The 23,607-nt window shown below is 40.1% G+C and overlaps 1 protein-coding gene and 1 long non-coding RNA gene across 6 annotated transcripts in view; one reads left to right on the forward strand and one right to left on the reverse strand.

Annotated features, from left to right (window-relative positions):
* The window catches only part of DHX57 (DExH-box helicase 57), a 65,721-nt gene that overhangs the window by 26,388 nt on the left and 15,726 nt on the right, over window positions 1–23,607 (reverse strand). For 4 of the 5 annotated variants that reach the window (XM_055539857.1, XM_055539856.1, XM_055539858.1 and 1 more), the window contains 10 exons: window positions 22,901–23,059; window positions 21,953–22,138; window positions 18,691–19,529; window positions 16,950–17,128; window positions 15,351–15,472; window positions 13,948–14,143; window positions 13,275–13,399; window positions 5,424–5,557; window positions 4,473–4,527; window positions 1,800–2,005 (listed from right to left, as the gene is read on the reverse strand). In XM_055539857.1, coding sequence (XP_055395832.1) covers window positions 1,800–2,005; window positions 4,473–4,527; window positions 5,424–5,557; window positions 13,275–13,399; window positions 13,948–14,143; window positions 15,351–15,472; window positions 16,950–17,128; window positions 18,691–19,529; window positions 21,953–22,138; window positions 22,901–23,059 — 2,201 coding nt within the window. The remainder of the gene's footprint in view (window positions 1–1,799; window positions 2,006–4,472; window positions 4,528–5,423; window positions 5,558–13,274; window positions 13,400–13,947; window positions 14,144–15,350; window positions 15,473–16,949; window positions 17,129–18,690; window positions 19,530–21,952; window positions 22,139–22,900; window positions 23,060–23,607) is intronic. The other variant, XM_055539855.1, reaches the window with a different exon arrangement.
* On the forward strand, window positions 184–19,462 carry LOC129622939 (uncharacterized). Its single transcript, XR_008700192.1, has 3 exons — window positions 184–291; window positions 4,483–4,552; window positions 19,329–19,462. It is a non-coding gene; the product is annotated as an uncharacterized LOC129622939 (long non-coding RNA).

Below are 23,607 nucleotides of genomic sequence, written 5' to 3' on the forward strand. Positions count from 1 at the left end.
GAACTTGCATCTAACTGGTTTTATGACAGCCTGGGGAGTTAAGTCCAGGTCTGTAAGATACAAGTCTATGCTCTTAACCTTGCTTCCCAGGATGTTGGGAAAATGAAGTGAAATGTTTGGGAGCTATGTGAATCTTCCTGAACAGCAGAACAAATGGCTAATGCTGTAGCTCCTTTATGATCACCATTTCCCACACAGGACTGAGTCTCTGGTGGAAGGAGGAAAAGGAAAACTCACTTGCCTTTTCTGCTACAGAAGTAGCAAGGATCTGAGGCCCTTACATCTTGAAAGGTAAACAGTGGTTTTTTTTTTTTTTGGAAGGACCAAGAGGAGTTGGGGTGGCAATCCAGGGAAAAGAGAACAGGAAAAGCAGCTGAGACCTGTCTAGGCTTTAAAAAGAAAGCAAAAGTAGTTATCTTAGGATTTCTATGGACTCAGCCCAGCTGACATATGGAAGGCTATCTAGGAACAAAGTTGGGTGGGATCTAGCATGGAGGAGAGAGCACCTCACAACACAGGTGAAAGCACTCAGCACCGGGTGGACCCTAAAAAAGATTTTTAGGCCCATTTTAGGTCATTTTCCAGGCCCAGTGAATAATGTTAAAACTAGTAGGTGAAATTTTGAGGATATTTAAATAGTTTCAAATCTCTCTCTACAACTGACTCATCAACTACCAAGGGAAGAAATAACAACCCCACAGAGAAGAAACACAGGCATCATCTTAACCAGTTGGTCAAAGCTAACACTGCCAGTAATGGGAAGCCAACATTGTATCCTCCTGAAAGGATGCACTGAGAACAAGGCTCAACATTATTTCTGTGGTTTTCTAACCAAAAACACATAACCTAAAATTAACCATCAGGCAACACTGGACAAATCCAAATGAAGGGACATTCTACAAAATACTTGGCCCAAAACTCTTTAAAAATGTAAATCATAAAAGAAAAATAAAGGCCGGCAAATTTTTCCAGATCAAAAGAAACTAAAGACACATGATGACTGAATGTACTATGTAATCCTGAATTGGATACTGTACCATTTAAAAAATAGCAATAAAGGACATTATTAAAATAATTGACAAAGTGAGAATATGGACTATGGATTAAACAGAAGTACCATATTGTGTTAAATGTTTTCATTTTGATCATGCCTATTGTTGTGGGGTTTTTCTTTTGGCCGTACCACATGGCTTGCAGGATTTTAGTTCCCTGACCAGGCATGGAACCATGGGCCCAGGAAAGGATCGAATCCTACCCTAGAAGCGGTTCTGCTAAGTCCTAACCACTGGACTGCCAGGGAATTCCCATGTCCTATTGTTATGTAAGAGGATGTCCTTGTTCCTAGAAAATATATACTGAAATATTAAGGGTTAAGGAACATCATATCTGCAATTTACCCTCAAAACATTCAGGAAATATATATATACGTGAACACAGGGCAAATGAAGCAAAATGTTAATAACTGGTGAATCAGGGTAAAGGATATAGGAGAGTTCACTGCAGTCCAGCAGACTTTTAATTCTAAATTTGAAATCACATCAAAATACAAAGTTACAAAATACTCAAGAATATAATTTATGTTTTACCATCTCATTTTTTTGTAATGAAAACATTTCTTTTATAATCAGAAAAAACCCACTGGTAAATATAAATAATAATGACTTTAATATGTACTGGAACTGTTATTTTTCTATTATTGTGATGAATTAAAGACAAGGTAACTATGAAACAAGAGCTACATTTTTCTTTTTCTGGTTACCCTCGGCATAACTGTAAAATTCCCCGAGGAAGCACATTACCTTGATAGCGGGCAAGGAGCTGTTTAAAATCTAACTGTTGATCTGGCACCGCATCTTTGACAGAATCCTGACCCTGGAGGTGCAGGGAGAGGCGCAGGTCCTCCTCCACCTCCTCAAATGCGGTTCTGCTGCGCCTGGCCTTGAGCTTCTCCTTTGACATCTGTTTCATGGAGCGGGCGTATGGGCTCCCATCCTGCAACACATACCTGAGCAGGGATGACAAAGGAACGTGTGGATATGGATGTGGGTCTGTTGATGAGGAATGACAACATTCACCTGTTTCACATCTCATTCAGCACAATGTTGCTCTACTTCTGCCCAATTCACGGGCTATTCCTCCACCAGTCTAGGATTCCATCATGCCCTACTTTTGGTGGAGAACACATTGGAATGCTTTTGGATCTGCTTTAAGATAATTTTGGGGGTAGTAAGTTTGGAAAAGAGAAAAAAGACAGGGAAACTAGATGAAGGATAATTTCCCCAGAGGTTGACATTCAGTGGAAATGGGATACAGCCCACAACACAACTTTAATGAGCTCCCTAAGTATGATTATTGCACTATGAAGTTTGAAAACCACTGATCTAGCTAGGGTTGTTAGCCTGAGAATATTGCATCATTAAATAAACAAAGAATTAGGAGGGGGCTTATTACAAACTGAAAGAGCAGAGAGAAGGAAAAAAAATTTAAGGCGTCAGATGTGACAGGTGTTTTCATTCTGGAGTTCAGAGGTTAGGAATGAAGATACTGATCTGGGAGCTCTTGGCACAGCAGCAGCAGCTGAAATCACAGCAGCAACAGCTGAAATCAGCCTGAGAAGAAACAGTGCAAGGACAAAACTCTGGGAATCTGAAGGTCAAGGAATAGGAAAGGGATGCAAGATTTTCCAAAAAGCAGCAATCTGCTGGCATCCAACAGACATGATCATCCTCTATACAGTACCAAACTTAAACACACATCTTAACATCCACATCCACTGCAAACTCCTTGAAGGTAGAATGATAATAGCAGCTAACACAAATATATAATTATATATTCTTTGAGCTATTTCAAATCCTGAAAGATGATGCTGTGAAAGTGCTGCACTCAATATGCCAGCAAATTGGGAAAACTCAGCAGTGGCCACAGGACTGGAAAAGGTCAGTTTTCATTCCAATCCCAAAGAAAGGCAATGCCAAAGAATGCTCAAACTACCGCACAATTGCACTCATCTCACACGCTAGGAAAGTAATGCTCAAAATTCTCCAAGCCAGGCTTCAGCAATACATGAACCGTGAACTTCCAGATGTCCAAGCTGGTTTTAGAAAAGGCAGAGGAACCAGAGATCAAATTGCCAACATCTGCTGGATCATCGAAAAAGCAAGAGAGTTCCAGAAAAACATCTATTTCTGCTTTATTGACTATGCCAAAGCCTTTGACTGTGTGGATCAGAACAAACTGTAGGAAATTCTGAAAGAGATGGGAATACCAGACCACCTGACCTGCCTCTTGAGAAACCTATATGCAGCTCAGGAAGCAACAGTTAGAACCGGACATGGAACAACACACTAGTTCCAAATAGGAAAAGGAGTACGTCAAGGCTGTTTAGTCACCCTGCTTATTTAACTTATATGCAGAGTATATCATGAGAAACGCTGGACTGGAGGAAACACAAGCTGGAATCAAGATTGCCGGGAGAAATATCAATAACCTCAGATATGCAGATGACACCACCCTTATGGCTGAAAATGAAGAGGAACTAAAAAGCCTCTTGATGAAAGTGAAAGAGGAGAGTGAAAAAGTTGGCTTAAAGCTCAACATTCAGAAAATGAAGATCATGGCATCCGGTCCCATCACTTCATGGGAAATAGATAGGGAAATAGTGGAAACAGTGTCAGACTTTATTTTTTTGGGCTCCAAAATCACTGCAGATGGTGACTGCAGCCATGAAATTAAAAGATGCTTACTCCTTGGAAGGAAAGTTATGACCAACCTAGACAGCATATTGAAAAGCAGAGACATTACTTTGCCAACAAAGGTCCGTCTATTCAAGGCTATGGTTTTTCCAGTGGTCATGTATGGATGTGAGAGTTGAACTGTGAAGAAAGCTGAGCGCCAAAGAATTGATGCTTTTGAACTGTGGTGTTGGAGAAGACTCTTGAGAGTCCGTTGGACTGCAAGGAGATCCAACCAGTCCATCCTAAAGCAGATCAGTCCTGGGTGTTCATTGGAAGGACTGATGCTAAAGCTGACACTCCAGTACTTTGGCTTCTTCATGCGAAGAGTTGACTCATTGGAAAAGACTCTGATGCTGGGAGGGATTGGGGGCAGGAGGAGAAGGGGACGACAGAGGATGAGATGGCTGGATGGCATCACCAACTCGATGGACATGAGTTTGAATGAACCCCGGGATTGGTGATGGACAGGGAGGCCTGGCATGCTGCAATTCATGGGGTCGCAAAGAGTCAGACATGACTGAGCAACTGAACTGAACTGAACTGAATACATAATATATTGCCTGTGAATTCAAACAATTTGAATAGTAAATATTCGCTGAAAGGGGAAAGCAAACTGCTAAAATTGAAAAATTAGAAGAAAAAATAACACATTTATCAGTATCTGGGCACAATGAGGTAAAATAGTTTTTTTGTTTTCAAGGACTTTCATCAAACCTTAATAAATAATATCTTCCTTACCTTGTCACAGCAATTGCATCTTCCAGAAAAAACTGATCAACAGGAAATGTACGACCTAGGAAAACAAGAAGACAGAACAAGTAAGTCTCAGACTACCTGTTCAACTATCTTGAAATTGTTTGTATATGTAAAATTTTCTTAAAATGAAGCCTGGCACAATAAGGTGCTATTTGCTCTGTGGTCTTAAAAGTATCCAAAAAACGCTTTTGATGATAAAAATTGGAAGGAGTAGATTCCCATTAATAAATAAAACAAGTGTATAGTTGGAGAAATGATAATTTGCTAATAAGACGTTTACCTCTTTTAAAAAATATACCTTTTTACCCACTACCTCCTTTCTCACAGGGGACCTTGTAACAGTCAAAAACTGTATTCTAGATCAAGAATATAATTTCATTTTTAAGTCTCCTGTTGATATCCTCTATAACTAGAACAAGTAGTACTATTATCAGTGTTTCCAAACTGTTCCTTTAGCAATCCACTGCAGAAGGATAAGCCAAAAGCCCAGGGTGATAAATCAATCCCACAATGAGACTGAAAGCACCAAAAGAAGACACAGACTACCCAATTTCACTTACTCCCAGAGGGGGTCAATATCCAGAAATTTAGCAGAATTCATCAATGAACAAATATGCTATACATAGATACAACTTTCCTCTTTATGACAGATTACCATTATAAATTCACATTTTGATATTAAACACAACAGAATGCTAGAAATCCAATCACCTAGACTTTTTTTAAAAGCACATATAAATTAAAATCTCCAAGCAAATGAATATAACATTATCTCTTTATTAATTTCATTATATGGTTATGATTTTGTTATAAACAAATCATTCTTCTCTAGAAGGAGGTATAAATACTTATTCATTTATATCTCAAATGAACTTTAAAATAATTGTATTTGCTTATTAGGACAATACTTATTTAATGATGCATTTTAATCACCTGGTATAGTGATAACTGGGCAGGAATTAAAATATTCTGAAAAGAGCTCAGCGTTTAAGGTTGCACTCATCAGAATAACTTGAAGAGTTGGTCTCTGCAACACAATGTCTTTCAAAACTAGCAGTAAGAAGTCACTAGAGGAAATAAAAGAAACACCTGAGGATCAAACAAATTTAACATATGAAAATTAATAAATTTTGACATATTTCAAGTAAGTATAATACCTATGTGAAAAAAACTTACAACAGTCTGAGAAAGATGTATCATGTTTCTAGATGTAAAGACTTAATGCTATCAATTTCCCATCAAATAAACTAAAATATGTGTAGTACCAATCAAAATACCAACAGGATTTATCATTACATTTGATAATTCTACCCTTTGATATCTATATGTACATAAAGAGGCATACACAATGATTTTCATTATAGCACAGTTTATAACAGTAAATCACTGGAAACTACTGAAATGTCTATCAATCAAAAAATGGTTAATTAAGACAGTATCATCCATTCTAAGGAAAAACATGAGGCAGATAAAAGGAATGGAGTGGAACTCTAGCTACAGACATGAAAACATCTCTAAGCCATACTGTTAGTGGAAAAAGAACCCACGCAGTAGAACGCTATGTACCACAGAACAGCAATGGCCTAACTGGTTTCCCCAGCCCTTGACCCCCTGAAATCTATTCTCAATATGGCAGACCAATAATTCTGTTCAAATGTAAACCTGACTGTTCCACTCTTCTGCTCAACATCCTTCAAATGACTTACCAAAGTTCTTACTAAAGAGGCCCCAGAATCCGCAGCCCCACTACTCATTTCCTGTCACTCTTCCTCTTGTTCACTTGGCTTCAGCCACAACGTTCTCCTTGATGTCTTTAAGACATGGACCTCAGGTCCCCTGCATGTATTATTAATGTGCCTAGAAAGGGCTTCTCCCAGATACTCACAGAGGTAAGCTCACTCAGTCACTTTCTTCAAATCTTGACTCAAAATGTGCCTTTTCAGCGAGGCCTTCCCTGGTCACCATGTTTAAAATTGCAAATGCTCTCTTCCCTTGCATTTCATATTACCCTTTCTCTTCTTAGCACTTAACAAACATATCTTATATTTTACTTCTTTGTCTTGCTCAATGTTGGGCTCTCTCACTAGAATGCAAGCTCTATGAGGACAGGGATTTTGGTTATTTTGTTCTGTAAGATACTACTTTAGTACCTAGACCAATGCCTGGACATAGCAGGTGCTCAATAAATGCTTGTTGATTTACTAAATGAATATATAATTTGTCAAAGAAAAAAAGGTCATGAAACAAAAGTACCTATTTCTGACAAAGCAAGCATATATGTTAATATTTATCACCAATTTAACTGCTGCAGTTATCTCTGGGGAAGGGATCAGGAATGGTTTGAGACTGTTACAGGGGACTTTGGCTTTATCTACATTGTTTCCATTTTTCATAAGAGTATATTCTTATACTACTTAGTTTTCTTTAATGAGCTAATTTAATTACATTTATGATTTTTCTGTTTCTATTTTAGGGAATAGGAAAATAATATAACAATAGGCAAGTGATTAGGTATTCGGTTGGCCAAAAACTTAATTTGGGTTTTTGGCCAACCCAATAATTTATGATATATCCATACATTAGAATTTCCTCATGCAATTATTAATAATAATTTCAAAGACAGTTCATGCTATTAAATATTAGATCAAAAGCTGCACACACTATATAATCCCAATAGTGTTTACGGACACACATCTCTTTCCTAACTCCCAATATACTCCCAGAAGAAAACAGACCAAATTCTAACATGTAATTAGCCATTCTATAAGGGAAGATTTTCTTGACATTGCCTAAATGTGTTAAAATAATGTTGTCTCTCTGATCAAAAAATTTATTAAAAAATTTAAATATAATTTTTCTCTATTCAACCTTTTATCTTATTTCTTAACTGATCTTAGTTCCTAGAATTTGCTATTTTCTGCCTTTTTCAGTCACTTTCCCTACTTTTTGTTATAATTCCCCTACTTTTTCTTATAATTTCAACAGTCCATTCCCATAGACAGGTATTTGTAAATTCTCAAATCTCCCTTCTCCAGTGTGTTATTTATCTTTATTCAGAAACTGCTAATATTCTATATGTCACTGTGTGTGCTAAGTCACTTCAGCTGTGTTCAACTCTTTGCAACCCTAAGAGCTGTAGCCCCGCCAGGCTCCCTGCTCCATGGGATTCTCCAGGCAAGAATACTGGAGTGGGCTGCCATGCCCTCCTCAGGGGATCTTCCTGACCAGGGACTGAACCCCGACTCCTGCACTGCAGGCAGATTCTCTACTGCTGAACCACTAGGGAAGCCCCTATATGTCACTAAGTTTTTATAAAAATCTTTTTCTGAGAACACCATTGCAGCCAGAAACCAGATCCAGTGCTATCCTCCAGTTTCTTTGAGTTTGTGGAACCATAAATGTTATAAAACCCAGAGCTATTTTTTATGTTCAAAATAACTTCCCCTAAAATTTAAAAATTTATTTTTAGAATACAATCATTTAAATAGTATTATTTTGGTAGAATGCTTTGATTTCTTCTTCAGAGTTGTTCAGTGATTCTTAGTTCTTTTTTCAAATGTTCATTTTACCATTTAGTGGCAAACTGACGCTATTTACCATTTACTTTTCCCCACTGTTCTCCGAGTCTCTACAAAAAGATGATTTGCCCGTCAAACACAGATTTTCAGTGCTTTCTATACAGCTACTTAAAATTTATTATTGTTTTGTTCTAGGAATTTTTTTAATTTATTATTCTTAAAACAATGTTTTGGCTACACCATGCGGCTTGCAGGATCTCAGTGCCTCGTGTGTGTGCATGTGTGTGTTCAGTCGCGTCTGACTCTGTGACCGTGGACTGCGTGTATGTGTGTGTTCAGTCGTGTCTGACTCTGTGACCCCCGTGGACTGCGTGTATGTGTGTGTTCAGTCGTGTCTGACTCTTTGTGACCCCCGTGGACTGCGTGTATGTGTGTGTTCAGTCGTGTCTGACTCTTTGTGACCCCCGTGGGCTGCGTGTATGTGTGTGTTCAGTTGTGTCTGACTCTGTGACCCCCGTGGACTGCGTGTGTGTGTTCAGTCGTGTCTGACTCTTTGTGACCCCCGTGGACTGCGTGTATGTGTGTGTTCAGTCGTGTCTGACTCTTTGTGACCCCCGTGGACTGCGTGTATGTGTGTATTCAGTCGTGTCTGACTCTGTGACCCCCGTGGACTGCGAGTATGTGTGTGTTCAGTTGTGTCTGACTCTGTGACCCCCGTGGACTGCGAGTATGTGTGTGTTCAGTTGTGTCTGACTCCGTAACCCCCGTGGACTGCTGACCAGGGATCAAAACTGGGGAGCCAGCAGTGAAAGTGCTGAGTACTGACCACTGCATCACCAGGGAATTCCCTGATCTATTCTTTTTATATAAAAATCTTTTTCTTTAGTTCGAAATTTCTTTATATTTCCTATTTATAACTAGATCAGTGTTATTTATTTTTTCTAACAGTCTTCTGGTTGTATGTCTTTCCTGTTCAGTTCTTGAAAACTATTTCTCAGCAGTAGCTGGGACCTCTTTTCACATGTGTTTCTTTCTCCTTTTTAGTTTTACTATGATCTATTTTGGCTTCTCTGTCAGCCCTTCAACTTAACTTAGATTCTTCTTCTTCTCAAGATACTTATAATAGTATAGTCCTTTTGGCAAAAGCCTCATTATTTTCACAGGATCATCTCTTTTTACCACTACTTTACTGCTTTAGAGCATGATCCACATGACAAGATTGCCAGGAGAAATATCAACCTCAGACATGGCGATGATACCACTCTAATGACAGAAAGTGAAGAGGAACTGAAGAGCCTCTTCAGTTCAGTTCAGTTCAGTCGCTCAGTTGTGTCCGACTCTTTGTGACCCCATGGACTGTACCACGTCAGGCCTCCCTATCCATCACCAACTCCCAGAGCTTGCTCAAACTCATGTCCATCAAGTTGGTGATGCCATCCAACCCTATCATCCTCTGTCGTCCCCTTCTCCTCCTGCCTTCAATCTTTCCCAGCACAGGGTCTTTTCCAGTGAGTCAGTTCTTCGCATCAGGTGGCCAAAGTTCTGGAGTTTCAGCTTCACCATCAGTCCTTCCAATGAATATTCAGGACTGATTTCCTTTAGGATGGACTGGTTGGATCTCCTTGCAGTACAAGGGACTCTCAAGAGTCTTCCCCAACACTACAGTTCAAAAGCATCAATTCTTTGGAGCTCAGCTTTTCTTATGGCTCAACTCTCACATCCATACATGACTACTGGAAAAACCATAGCTTTGACTAGACGGACCTCTGTTGTTAAAGTAATGTCTCTGCTTTTTTAATATGCTGTTTAGGTTTGTCATAGCTTTTCTTACAAGGAGCAAGCATCTCTTAATTTCATGGCTGCAGTCAGCATCTGCAGTGATGTTGGAGCCCCCAAAAATAGTCTCTCACTGTTTCCCCATCTATTTGCCATGAAGTGATGGGACCGGGTGCCATGATCTTAGTTTTCTGAATGTTGAGTTTTAAGCCAACTTTTTCACTCTCTTTATCAAGAGGCTCTTTAGTTCTTTGCTTTCTGCCATAAAGGTAGTGTCACCTGCATATCTGTTATTGAAATTTCTCCCAGCAATCTTGATTCCAGCTTGTGCTTAATCCAGCCCAGCGTTTCTCATGATGCATTTCTGCATAGAAGTTAAATAAGCAGGGTGACATTATATAGCCTTGACATACTCCTTTCCCAATTTGGAACCAGTCTGATGTTCCATGTCTAGTTCTAACTGTTGCTTCTTGACTTGCATAGAGATTTCTCAGGAGGCAGGTAAGGTGGTCTGGTAGTCCCATCTCTTGAAGAATTTTCCACAGTTTATTGTGATCCACACAAAGGGTTTGGCATAGTCAATAAAGCAGACGTTTTTCTGGGATCCTCTTGCTTTTTCAATGATCCAATGGATGTTGGCAATTTGATCTCTGGTTTTTCTGCCTTTTCTAAATCCAGCTTGAACATCTAGAAGTTGATGGTTCACGTATCATTGAAGCCTGGCTTGGAGAATTTTGAGCATTACTTTACTAGTGTGTGAGATGAGTGCAATTGTGTGGTACTTCGAACATTCTTTAGCATTGCCTTTCTTAGGGATTGGAATGAAAATGGACCTTTTCCAGTCCTGTGGCCACTGCTGAGTTTTCCCAATTTGCTGACATATTGAGTGCAGCACTTTCACAGCATCATCTTTTAGGATTTGAAATAGCTCAACTGGAATTCCATCACCACCTAGCTTTGTTCATAGTGATGCTTCCTAAGGTCCAGTTGATGTCACATTCTAGGATGTCTGGCTCTAGGTGTGTGATCACACCATCATGGTTATCTGGGTCATGAAGATCTTTTTTGTATAGTTCTGTGTATTCTTGCCACCTCTTCTTAATATCTTCTGCTTCTGTTAGGTTCATACCATTTCTGTCCTTTATTGAGCCCATCTTTGCATGAAATGTTCCCTTGGTATCTCTAATTTTCTTGAAGAGATCTCTAGTCTTTCCCATTCGTTGTTTTCCTCTATTTCTTTGCACTGATCACAGAGGAAGTCTTTTTATCTCTCCTTGCTATTCTTTGGCATTCTGCACTCAAATGGGTATATCTTTCCTTTCCCCCTTTGCCTTTCACTTCTCTTCTTTTCTCAGCTATTTGTAAGGCCTCCTCAGACAACCATTTTACCTTTTTGCATTTGTTTTTCTTGGCAATGGCCTTGATCACTGCCTCCTGTACAATGTCATGAATCTCCGTCCATAGTTCTTCAGGCACTCTATCAGATCTAATCCCTTGAATCTATTTGCCACTTCCACAGTATAATTGTAAAGGATTTGATTTAGGCCATACCTGAATGGTCTTGTGGTTTTCCCTACTTACTTCAATTTAAGTCTGAATGAGGTTGAAAGAAGAGAATAAAAAAGCTGGCTTAAAACTCAACATTCAAAAAACTAAGATCATGGCATCTGGTCCCATCACTTCATGGAAAATAGATGGGGAAAACTGGAAGCAGTGACAGATTTCCTCTTCTTGGGCTCTAAAATCACTGCGGACGGTGACTGTAACCATGAAATTAAAAGACGCCTGCTCCTTGGAAGAAAAGCTATGACAAACCTAGACAGCATGTAAAAAAACAAAGACATCACTTTGCCAACAAAGGTCCATATAGTCAAAGTTTTGGTTTTTCCAGAAGTCATGTAAGGATTTGACCACTGGACCATAAAAAAGGCTGAGCACTGAAGAACTGATGCCTTTGAATTGTGTTGCTGGAGAAGATTCTTGAGAGTCCCTTGGACTGCGACGAGGTCAAAGCAGTCAATCCTAAAGGAAATCAACACTGAAAATTCATTGGAAGGACTGATTCTGAAGCTGAAATTTCAATACTTTGGCCACCTGATGAGAACAGCTGACTCACTGGAAAAGACCCTGATGCTGGGAAAGATTGAAGGCAAAAGAAAAGGGTGGCAGAGGATGAGATGGCTGGAGAGCACCATTGACTCAATGGACAAGAATTTAATTAAACTCCAGGAGACAGTGAGGGACAGGGGAGCCTGGCATGCTGTAGTCCACGGGGTCGCAGTGAGTCGGACACAACTTAACAACCGAAAAACAACAACTACATGACAAACTATGATTGCCATCTATTTAATGGTCCTTCCTTTAAAAATATTGAGATTTTTGTTTTATATTTCAAGCCTTTAATGACTTAATTCCATTAAAGTAAAATCCAAATGCTTTATTATTCACAGTGCATAGTTTCCTGCCTTTTTTTTTTAACTGTCACCTTTCCTCTCATTTCACTACTGAAATGCTTTCAGCTTCACTGGCTTTCCCCCAGTTTTTAAACTCACGAAGCCCTTTACTACTGCAGAGTCTTTGCAAATGCCTGGCTTCCCCTCTATTGTCTCATGAGACTCCTTTCCATACTTCTGTTTTTAATTTAAATGTAATTTCTTCAGAGATATAATCTCTACTATCTCAAGGCGAGAATCTCTCCCCCCAAACACAGCTTCCTGTTTATTCCTTTATGGTACTTATTCCAATTTGTAGTTATTTACCTGCTCATTATTTGTTTTTCCTAGCAGACCATAAGAGATGAAGGGTAACCATGAGTTTGTTCACTATAGTATCCCCAGCAATTAATACGCCACCTGGCAGTTAATACAGGCTGAATAAATATATGAATGAATATCAGAACTGAATGGGCTTCCCAGGTGGTGCTAGTGGTAAAGAATCTGGCTGCCAATGCAGGAGATGGAAGAGACATGGGTTCAATCCCTGGGTTGGGAAATTCCCCTTGGAAAAGGGCATGGCAACCCACTCCAGTATTCTTGCCTGGAGAATTCCATGGACAGAGACTGCCAGGCTACAGTGCACGGGGTTGCAAAGGGTCAGAAATGACTGAAGCAACTTAGCACTTAGCACATCAGGACTGAACGACTGACCAAATGAATACAGAAGAAAGCACATACTGACTAATCCATTAGCTGCAACATGCATTACACACGACACTCCTGCTAAGTACAGTGCCCAGCTCAGCAAGGTGCCTCTTACTAGATGATGTCCATCTAACAGGATGACTCTTCCAGTGATGAACATGTGCTGTCTAGCATTTTCTGTGTCAGACCCTGGAGACCAGGAAAGCAGTTCCTCTTCTTTAACTTAGGCCTTTTCTATGGTAACTACCATTACTAGCCCTAAGGAACTGAACTGGAAGCAGAACAAAATTCTTTCAGCCTTGTCTCCATTCTATGCATGTGGGTGCTCATTTGGAAAATCTTTGTTTTACCTTTCTTCTGTCCTCTCATGAACTTCATCAACAATGATATGGGTGACTCCCTGTAGAGCTGTGTCTCCCTCCAGCCTTCTTAGCAGCACTCCTGTGGTGCAGTATAACAATCTGGTGGCTGAGGACTTACCCGTAAAAGGGCACAGAAAACGTTAATGAAATTTTTGAGAAAAGGAAACACTTTCCCGGCAAAGCCATTTTTAATGGGTAGGGATAAAGAATATTGAACACACCAGCAGTTCCATTTAATATAAACCAAGAGACTAAATGCATAGTTTCTTGCTGGCAATAACAACAAAAGCTTTCCCACTTCAGATGAAAATTTTAGGACTCATAGAAAGCATTTAAAAATTATTATAAAACAAAAAGATAACAGTGAATGATGAAACAAATTCTGAATTTACTCATTCTATATTTGATTAAATGGATTAAGCCCCAGTCTTAGGAGTAAGGCAGCACTTACTAGATCACTTCTGCCAACAAAGAAAAGAAGGTCTTTATAGAGGAAATTACGTATAGACCAATAACAGTTTAAACCAAAATATGTCTAAAAGGACTTCAGCCCTGTTGAAGTATATATACCAACTTTACAGTGAATATCCAGACACCAATGGCTCTTTGTACTTGAAAAATTTAAACTTCTGTCATCAGGAAATAAGAAGAGCATACAAACCTTCACACTTTCTAACCGGATCTGATATCCCACGGTCAGACCCACTCTTTCTGCCCTTTCTTTAGCAACGCGTTCAGCAACAGAGATGGCAGAGATTCGTCGGGGTTGGGTACAGATGATGTTAGCCACCTTCTCAGGGGGTCCATTCAGAGAATCATCCAGAATAAACTGTGGAATCTGTGTGGTTTTCCCACATCTGTATGTCAACAAGATGTAGGACAAATAAGTCCTAAAATGAGGGTTTTCAAGTGCTACTTAACTGAAGAAGCAATCATACGCAATGAGGAAAGTTAAGAAAGCTAATCAAAGTTCAGCTTCATTTATCTTCTAAACCTACCTACTGACTTATTACCTACAGCTGATAACTCCTAGGAATTTGCACTGAGAATAACAAAGCAATCAAATAACAGTTTATTATTATTTGTAAAACTGGGACTATTGACTAAACAGTAGCTTAAGGTCTATAAATGCCTCCAGGAATGTGAACTCGACATATGAATCCCAGAGAAACAGGAGTATTATCTTATGATTATTAAAATACTTTGTTTTTCCCGTTGGTGTGGCACTGCTGCTGCTAAGTCGCTTCAGTCGTGTCCGACTCTGTGCGACCCCATAGACGGCAGCCCACCAGGCTCCCCGCCCCTGGGATTCTCCAGGCAAGAACCCTGGAGTGGGCTGCCATTTCCTTCTCCAATGCATGCATGCTTGGCTATAAATAGACCGAAGTTAAAAAGACAAGAAACTGGAAGATACAAAGTTACTACTATATCTGTGAGTCTGGGCACAAATTAAATCGAAAACCCTTAAACATAGAAATGGCAACCCACTCCAGTATTCTCCCCTGGAGAATCCCATGGACAGAGGAGCCTGGCACGTTATAGTCCATGGGGTTGCAAGAGTCAGACAGGACTTAGTGACTAAATCACCAAATACAGAATTAAATTAAGCCTGCAGCTTGTCTCTGATAAATAGGTTTGGATAACACATGGAGAGTATTAAACAGAAACAGTAAGATACCCTAAGCTGTTCTTAAACAAAAGCTTTAAGGAATTCAGAATAAATTTAGATGAAGAGTTTCAAGCTAAATGGTCTGGAATTACTTTTCACATTTTTAAATGGATCTTGTTAAAAGCCTTCCGCTAGGCATTTTGCCTTAAACTGACTCAAGGCAGTGGTGTGCAAGGTCTATCAATTCCCAAATTTCTGAGTTTTGTTTGTTTTGAATTGGTTACAGTTGCCACGCTGTTTGCCTCTGTGAGATATTATTTAATATTTGACAGGAAGAAGCACAAATAACACCAGCTCCTGTTTTTTCCTTTTTAAAAGAAGAACTAGCGGTGGTAGCCTGGGCACACACCGTATTCACAGACGAAAGCTGCATTACCAATAGATTGCATTCTTACCCAGTCATACCACTTATAACAAGCACTTGGTGCTTGCTCAACAGCTTGAGAATGTTTTCTCTTTCTTCCCAAGCAGGGAGCGACTGTCTTTCTTGTAGAACTGACTGGAACTGTCTGGAGGCCTAATAAAACAAAAATAAGACATCAGTTTGGTTGCTCTGAATAACCTTTCACGAAGCTCTGAACGTGGAATCCCAAAGTTAGACATACCTTTTCTGTCCTTTCTTCATCAATTTGCTTAGGGATAGAAAGTGAAGATTTGTTGGGGGTGGGATGCTGGTCAGAAGACTGTTCAGAGAATCTGCCAGAACAAGCTGTGGAATCTGTGTGGCTTTCCTACATCTGAATAAACTGAAGGATTTTAGGAAAAACCCCTCTTGCCTAGCACCTATCCAGCTCTTTTTGTAACAATCTCTACACCAGCACTATTCAACAGAACTTGCTGTGCTGATGGTAATGTTCTATATTTGCATTGTCCAATATAGCAACATGTGGCTACATGTGGCTATTGAGCATTTAAATAACATCCAGGAACTGAAATTTTTATTATACTTAATTTTAGTTAAACTTTAAATAGCTACACATGGCTAGAGGCTACCATATAGAACAGTGCAGCTCTACACAGCATCAGATTTTTATCCAAATCACCAACAGTTAAGAGCTCTCACTAAAGGGTTTTCAGTCAATCACCACATCTATATAACTCCCTTTGACATCTAATGGCCAATGCTATAAATGTTGTACTATAGGTCGAAACTGTGGATGTATTTTTGACTAATGTAAGGGATTTATATTAACATATACATTATCTATATATAATTTAATCATATAAATTTACCACTGTAAACACACACTCAAACTGAATGTGTAATTTTTAATTTCTACCATCTTATTATTTATGGTATGATTTTTTAATTCGACACTCTATGGGTGTTGCAGCATATATGTACTTGTGTTAATACAGTGTCAAAAATCAGAATCACAGAACTTTAAAGTTGGAAGAGCTCTTAGACAGCATATAATCCAATCCCCAAACTGATTTAAGTAACTCATCTTTATCCTACATCCAACTCTACCCTAACAGTTCACTTAATGAATTCTTTTAAAATAATCTTCATGTGAATGAGGTAAAACTATTGTTTTTTTGAGGTAATGAGGTAAAACTATTGAACTTTGGAAACAGAATTAGCTTGAAACCTTGTGTTGCCTCTTAGCAGCTATGTGACCCTGGATAAATGATTTATCCTGTGAGGGCTTGAAATAGGGTTAAGAGTCCCTCCTTATCCTTTTCTATACTGGTATTTCTAATGTAAGTCACAGAACTAATTTTTCTTTCACTTATCAGATTTCTATCACAGTACCAAAGCCACATGATTCTCAGAATATTTGGTATATACATGTTGCATTTTCATCAGGCATCAGATTTTCCAAAATTAGTTAGAACATGCATCCAAGTTTGTGGTGGCATGCAGAAACTTTGACCAATCAGAGTAAAAGACTGAAAGTATACTATGGAGAGTAGCCAAAGCTTCCTAATTCCTAATCCCTTCATCCATACATTAGGGAGGCAATACTAGCCATTCTCTTAGAATACCCTACCTGTTTTATTCGGAACTGCTTGCAGATTTTGACATTTTCAGCATGTACTGATTTTGCCTGCCAGTCATATCTTTTGGAAATCTTTTTCTTAAGGTTGACATAGCTTTCATTCTCCACCATAACTGGTGCTGGACCTTCATCCTCATCTGTCTCCTCCTCAGGCTCTGATTCTTTTTCAACTTGAAGGGGATAAAAGGAAACGTTTTCGATATGGAGCCCTTTCTTTAGCAAAGGGGGAAAGTCACTATCTAACAAAGTAACAACAACAGTCATAAAATAGAGGAAAAGTTAAAGCTTGAATAAAACAAATTCATTCATTTCCACACTACTACTTCTACTGCTAAAGAATTTAAAATGCATCTTCAAATAAACTTATAATCAAGTATAAATGGCTTTGCTTAAACCAAATTAAGAACAAAGAAAAAAAAATCAGGGCATGCCTTGTTAATTAAGGAATTAAATATTTGCAGGTGTCCCTAAATGTCCATGACACAAAATAACCCAAATGACTATCAAATGATTAATCAATAAATAAAACGTGGTATGTCCATATAATGGAATATTATTCAGTAATTAAAAGGAATGAAGTACTGATACATGCTACAATATGGATGAACCTGGACAACATTATGTATGCTAAGTGAAAGACACCAATTACAAAAAGCCATGTATTTACTGTATGATTTCATTTCCATGAAATGTCCAGGAGAGGCAAATCCATAGGGACAGAATGTTGACTCATGGTTGTTAGGCCTTGTGGAAAGGGAGAAACGAGGAGTGACTTGCTAACATGTATGGCGTTTCTTTATGGGGTGATGAAAATGTCCCAGAATTAAACAGTGGTCATGAATGTGCAATTCTGTGATATACTAAAAATCACTCAACTGTACACTTCAAAAGGGTGAATTTCATGGTATGTAAATTATGTATTAATAAAGCTGTTATCCCCCCACCAAAATCCATGACACATAGTTTGTCATTTCTTGAGGAATATATCCGAGTCCCATGTGCCAGAACTAGCTGCAAGCTGGCAGTAAGTCAAGGGGCAGGTGAATGAACCCAGCCAACTGTCTAGCATCCACATCTTGGTGGTTTCATTGTTCTTTACCTGTTGACGTCTATCTAGGAACTCTTGGGAAATAATAAAAACTTGTTTCTCTGAATCCTATGGTGAACTTTGAAAGGGGGTTAACTTCTGTATAGCACATCTGGATCTGGAGAAAGCCATAGGCTTGTACAAACATTTCTCTATTTGAGGATTTAGGGATTCATAAAGAGAGCCCTGCCCTGATGAATTCTGGGGGTCTATCATGCTAAAAGCAGGAGAGTATGGACAGTGGTCCAGAAAGACAAGTATCTCTAAAAACTCATTTGAAAGTAATCCTATAGACAGTACCAGAAGTAATCACATGAAACCAAATGGATTAAATGAAGCAGATTTTCTGAAAGGATGCTTTAAGGTTCTTCCAGCCCTTACCTGCTAAAATGAGCTTATATACATCATTATAAACTTTTGACTGATTCAGTGAGCCAGAATACAGTGTCACAACTTGGCCTTACAATGAAAGTCAGGTCACAGTTCAGAGGATTCTCCTTCTTTTTTGGCCTTAAACTGAGGAGAATGACTTGCCTAAGATCACTGGAGACCCCAGATCAGCCCTTAAAACTTCTGATTTCTTGAATCCATCATTCCAAATGCCCCACTCCACAACACCCTCCACCAGGTCAGTGCCTTACGTACCTTCTGGAATTTGATTCGAAAAAAACGAATTACTTGGAATCACTGGTTTACGACAGACAGGATTATTTAGTCTGGTTCCAGGTGATACTGGCAGAAAGTTCACAGGAGGGACACTGTACTTGTGATGGGTATTTGTTAGTAACTTGGTTATTTCTGATTCTTCCTCTAGGAGGGTTATCAAAGAATATACAACAGGTTCTGAAGTTTCTGCAAATGTCAAGGCTTTGCCATAAAGGAACTCAGAAATATGTAAACGACAAGCCAGAGGTAGATTCTCATTGGTGGAATAAAATGCCACAAGAGGAGCTTGGTAGGGGTATTTGTGGTCCTTAGAAAATCGAATTTCAAGTTCATATAAAAAGGATGCATCTTCATTAGCATTTAGATGAGAATCATCTACATTTCTTTCGACTCTTCCGACAATTTGATTTGGGGGCACTTCATGTTTAAATTTGCACTTTGATCCAAATTTACAATTTCCTTTGAGGTAAAATTTGCAGACTTCAAGTGAAGCCTCCTGTGTATTTTTGGTACTTTCCTTTTGCTTGAATTTGCAGAATTTACTTGTCAAATACTCCAGTTCTAATCCAATGGTCCAGACTCTGTTTTGAATTCTTTCTATAAATTTTTCTCCACAGATTGACTTGAGAGCAAATGCCTCTTCCTGTCGCTGTTCCACACACTCATCCAAGCTCATGTGCGCAACTGCCTCAGATATCTTCATCCTCTCTCCAAATGTCTCTGAAAAGCACTGGGTGAGCAGGCGTTCCAGTGATGCCCCCACGTCTCCATCGCAAATCCTCAGCGCTGCCTGACAGTGTTCAGTGTGGAAACCATACCTGCCACGTGTGAAACATGACAAAAAAAGACTAATATCAAAAAGTAATATCAAACCACAGAGGGGAAACTCATTTAAATACATGTATGTGGGGCTTCCCTGGTGGCTCAGTGGTAAAGAATCCACCTGCCAATGCAGGAGACACGAGTTTGATCCCTGATCCAGTTAGATCCCATATGTTGTGGAGCAACTAAGCCGGTGTGCCACAACTATCGAGCCTGTGCTCTAGAGCCCAGGAGCCACAACTGCCGAGCCATGAGCCCTAGAGCCCATGCTCCACAACGAGAGAAGCCACTTCAGTGAGAAGCCCATGCACTGCAACCAGAGTAGCTTCCGCTTCGCCACAACTAGAGAAAAGCCCACATAGCAATGAAGACCCAGTGCAGCCAAAAATAAATAAATAGATAAAACCATTAAAAAAAAAAACAGAAAACCATACATGTGATGATATAAGTATAGAGAGGCACGGTCTGTATTCTGAAGAAGTCTCCCTGATAATACTAACTCCCCTTTCATCTACCTATCCTAAGAGAGAGGACACTGAAGCTATCAAGTACTGCTATGACCCACACCACAGGGAAGTATTACTACCAGAACCCACACCACAGGGAAGTATTACTACCAGAACCCACACCACAGGGAAGTATTACTGCTAGAACCCACACTACAGAGAAGTATTACTGCCAGAGCCCACACCACAGGGAAGTATTACTGCTACGACCCACACCACAGGGAAGTATTACTGCCAGAGCCCACACCACAGGGAAGTATTACTGCTAGAACCCACACCACAGGGAAGTATTACTGCCAGAGCCCACACCACAGGGAAGTATTACTGCTATGACTCACACCACAGGGAAGTATTACTGCTATGACTCACACCACAGGGAAGTATTACTGCTATGACTCACACCACAGGGAAGTATTACTGCCAGAGCCCACACCACAGGGAAGTATTACTGCCAGAACCCACACCACAGGGAAGTATTACTGCTATGACCCACACCACAGGGAAGTATTACTGCTATGACTCACACCACAGGGAAGTATTACTGCCAGAGCCCACACCACAGGGAAGTATTACTGCTATGACCCACACCACAGGGAAGTATTACTGCTATGACCCACACCACAGGGAAGTATTACTGCCAGAGCCCACACCACAGGGAAGTATTACTGCTATGACTCACACCACAGGGAAGTATTACTGCTATGACTCACACCACAGGGAAGTATTACTGCTATGACCCACACCACAGGGAAGTATTACTGCTATGACCCACACCACAGGGAAGTATTACTGCTATGACTCACACCACAGGGAAGTATTACTGCCAGAGCCCACACCACAGGGAAGTATTACTGCTATGACTCACACCACAGGGAAGTATTACTGCCAGAGCCCACACCACAGGGAAGTATTACTGCTATGACCCACACCACAGGGAAGTATTACTGCTATGACCCACACCACAGGGAAGTATTACTGCCAGAGCCCACACCACAGGGAAGTATTACTGCTATGACTCACACCACAGGGAAGTATTACTGCCAGAACCCACACCACAGGGAAGTATTACTGCCAGAACCCACACCACAGGGAAGTATTACTGCTATGACTCACACCACAGGGAAGTATTACTGCCAGAGCCCACACCACAGGGAAGTATTACTGCTATGACTCACACCACAGGGAAGTATTACTGCCAGAGCCCACACCACAGGGAAGTATTACTGCTATGACTCACACCACAGGGAAGTATTACTGCCAGAGCCCACACCACAGGGAAGTATTACTGCTATGACTCACACCACAGGGAAGTATTACTGCCAGAACCCACACTACAGGGAAGTATTACTGCTATGACTCACACCACAGGGAAGTATTACTGCCAGAACCCACACTACAGGGAAGTATTACTGCTATGACTCACACCACAGGGAAGTATTACTGCCAGAACCCACACTACAGGGAAGTATTACTGCTATGACTCACACCACAGGGAAGTATTACTGCCAGAACCCACACTACAGGGAAGTATTACTGCTATGACTCACACCACAGGGAAGTATTACTGCTAGAACCCACACCACAGGGAAGTATTACTGCCAGAACCCACACCACAGGGAAGTATTACTGCTATGACTCACACCACAGGGAAGTATTACTGCTATGACTCACACCACAGGAAAGTATTACTGCCAGAACCCACACCACAGGGAAGTATTACTGCCAGAACCCACACCACAGGGAAGTATTACTGCCAGAGCCCATACTACAGAGAAGTATTGCTGCCAGAACCCACACCACAGGGAAGTATTACTGCTAGAGCCCACAACACAGGGAAGTACTCAGGAAGAGGTAGTTGGGTTTACAACACGACTTCGTTTCCTTCAATCCTCCCATAAGTGATGAAAGCAAACCTGGAAAGTCTGTGCACTGCAAATGCTGAGACTGTAAATTCTGGGTTATGAGGCTCCACCAGGCCTGAGCCAGCACATTCCAAAGGATCAGAGTCAGGAACAAGGGAAGCTTCTCGTCCAGGTGACCAGTACTGCTCGTCGTCATAATCAGGCTCATCATCTTCTTCTTCCCCAGAAACACCTCTTCTGGCAAAAGTAACATTTTCATATATCATATATTAATTTCTACTTGCTTCAAAGAAAAATTTGTTAAGGGTCTAAGAATTCACAGAACCAAAGGACATAGGATCCTGACCACTATTGAGTGACTGATTTACTGACCTAATAACTTAAATATTGGCAACTAATAGCACGTATTACTTGCCAGGCACTATGTTAAATGTTTTATATGTACTACCTCTTTGAAAATCTTCACAACAACCCAGTCAGATACTACTGGAATCTCCATTTTTTTCTTTCCCAGATGATCAACTAAAACTTGAAGCGACAATTAATAACCAAAGGTTACACCGTAAAGGACAACTGCTGTTGCTGCTAAGTCACTTCAGTCGTGTCCGACTCTGTGCGACCCCATAGACGGCAGCCCACCAGACTCCCCCGTCCCTGGGATTCTCCAGGCAAGAACACTGGAGTGGGCTGCCATTTCCTTCTCCAATGCATGAGTGTGAAAAGTCAAAGTGAAATCACTCAGTCGTGCCCGACTCTTAGCGACCCCATGGAGTGCAGCCTACCAGACTCCTCCTCCGTCCATGGGATTTTCCAGGCAAGAGTACTTGAGTGGGGTGCTGTCAGTTGCTGAATAATTATTCTTGTTATTTCTCTTGGCTCACTTTCAACTAGTTACACAGCCACAACACAATTAGTATTGACACAGTATTCCAAAGACACACAGGACCCTCACATTTTATCTTCCTCAATATAATAATTTATTCAAATATAATAATTTACTCAGATCCAGCATCCGCATCTTGTTCCTGCAGGTCTCGGAGAAGAGCTTTCACTTTTTCCTGATTCTCAGAAGTCATATGTAGAGTCTGCAGGGGCACTTTGGCTTCAGGCTTCCATTTGGGGCGTCCATCCCCTTTTCTCATGCTACTGTTACTAGGTCTGCAAAGGACACAAGAACAAAATTACACACTTATTTGTTATCAGAATTTTTACACTCTCCTCAGGGTCTTCATACATACACAATATGACTGGATTGTCATGTATCTTACGAAAGGGGACATAAATGTGGAGAGAGTCTCCATTTTCTACGGTATTTACTCAACTTCATTATATTCTAAATGCTGGGAAAAAACTTGATCAGATTCTTCACCATTAAATTCTGCTTCACTAACTCAAGAATCTTCTGGGGAAAGCAATGCTATGATGACTCCTGCACCAGTGGAGGAGTCGTATTTCTTTCACAAGAAATACGCTATGTGCAAAGAGTGTATATTTCACTCTATTTGAGGTACTTAATCTGAAAACAACTAAGAGTAGTATCTTGTGACTATTAGGCCCTATTTTTTGAAATATTTAACTTTTTTACTTCCTGATTACAAATACAATAATACATGTTTACTGTAGAAAAATAGAGAACAAAGAACAGAAAACATCTTAACTAGTATCATTCCTTTGCACATACATTTTTTATAAAATTATGCAGCAGA

Source organism: Bubalus kerabau, chromosome 11 (assembly GCF_029407905.1).
Source record: "Bubalus kerabau isolate K-KA32 ecotype Philippines breed swamp buffalo chromosome 11, PCC_UOA_SB_1v2, whole genome shotgun sequence".
NCBI classification, from domain to species: Eukaryota; Metazoa; Chordata; class Mammalia; order Artiodactyla; family Bovidae; genus Bubalus; species Bubalus kerabau.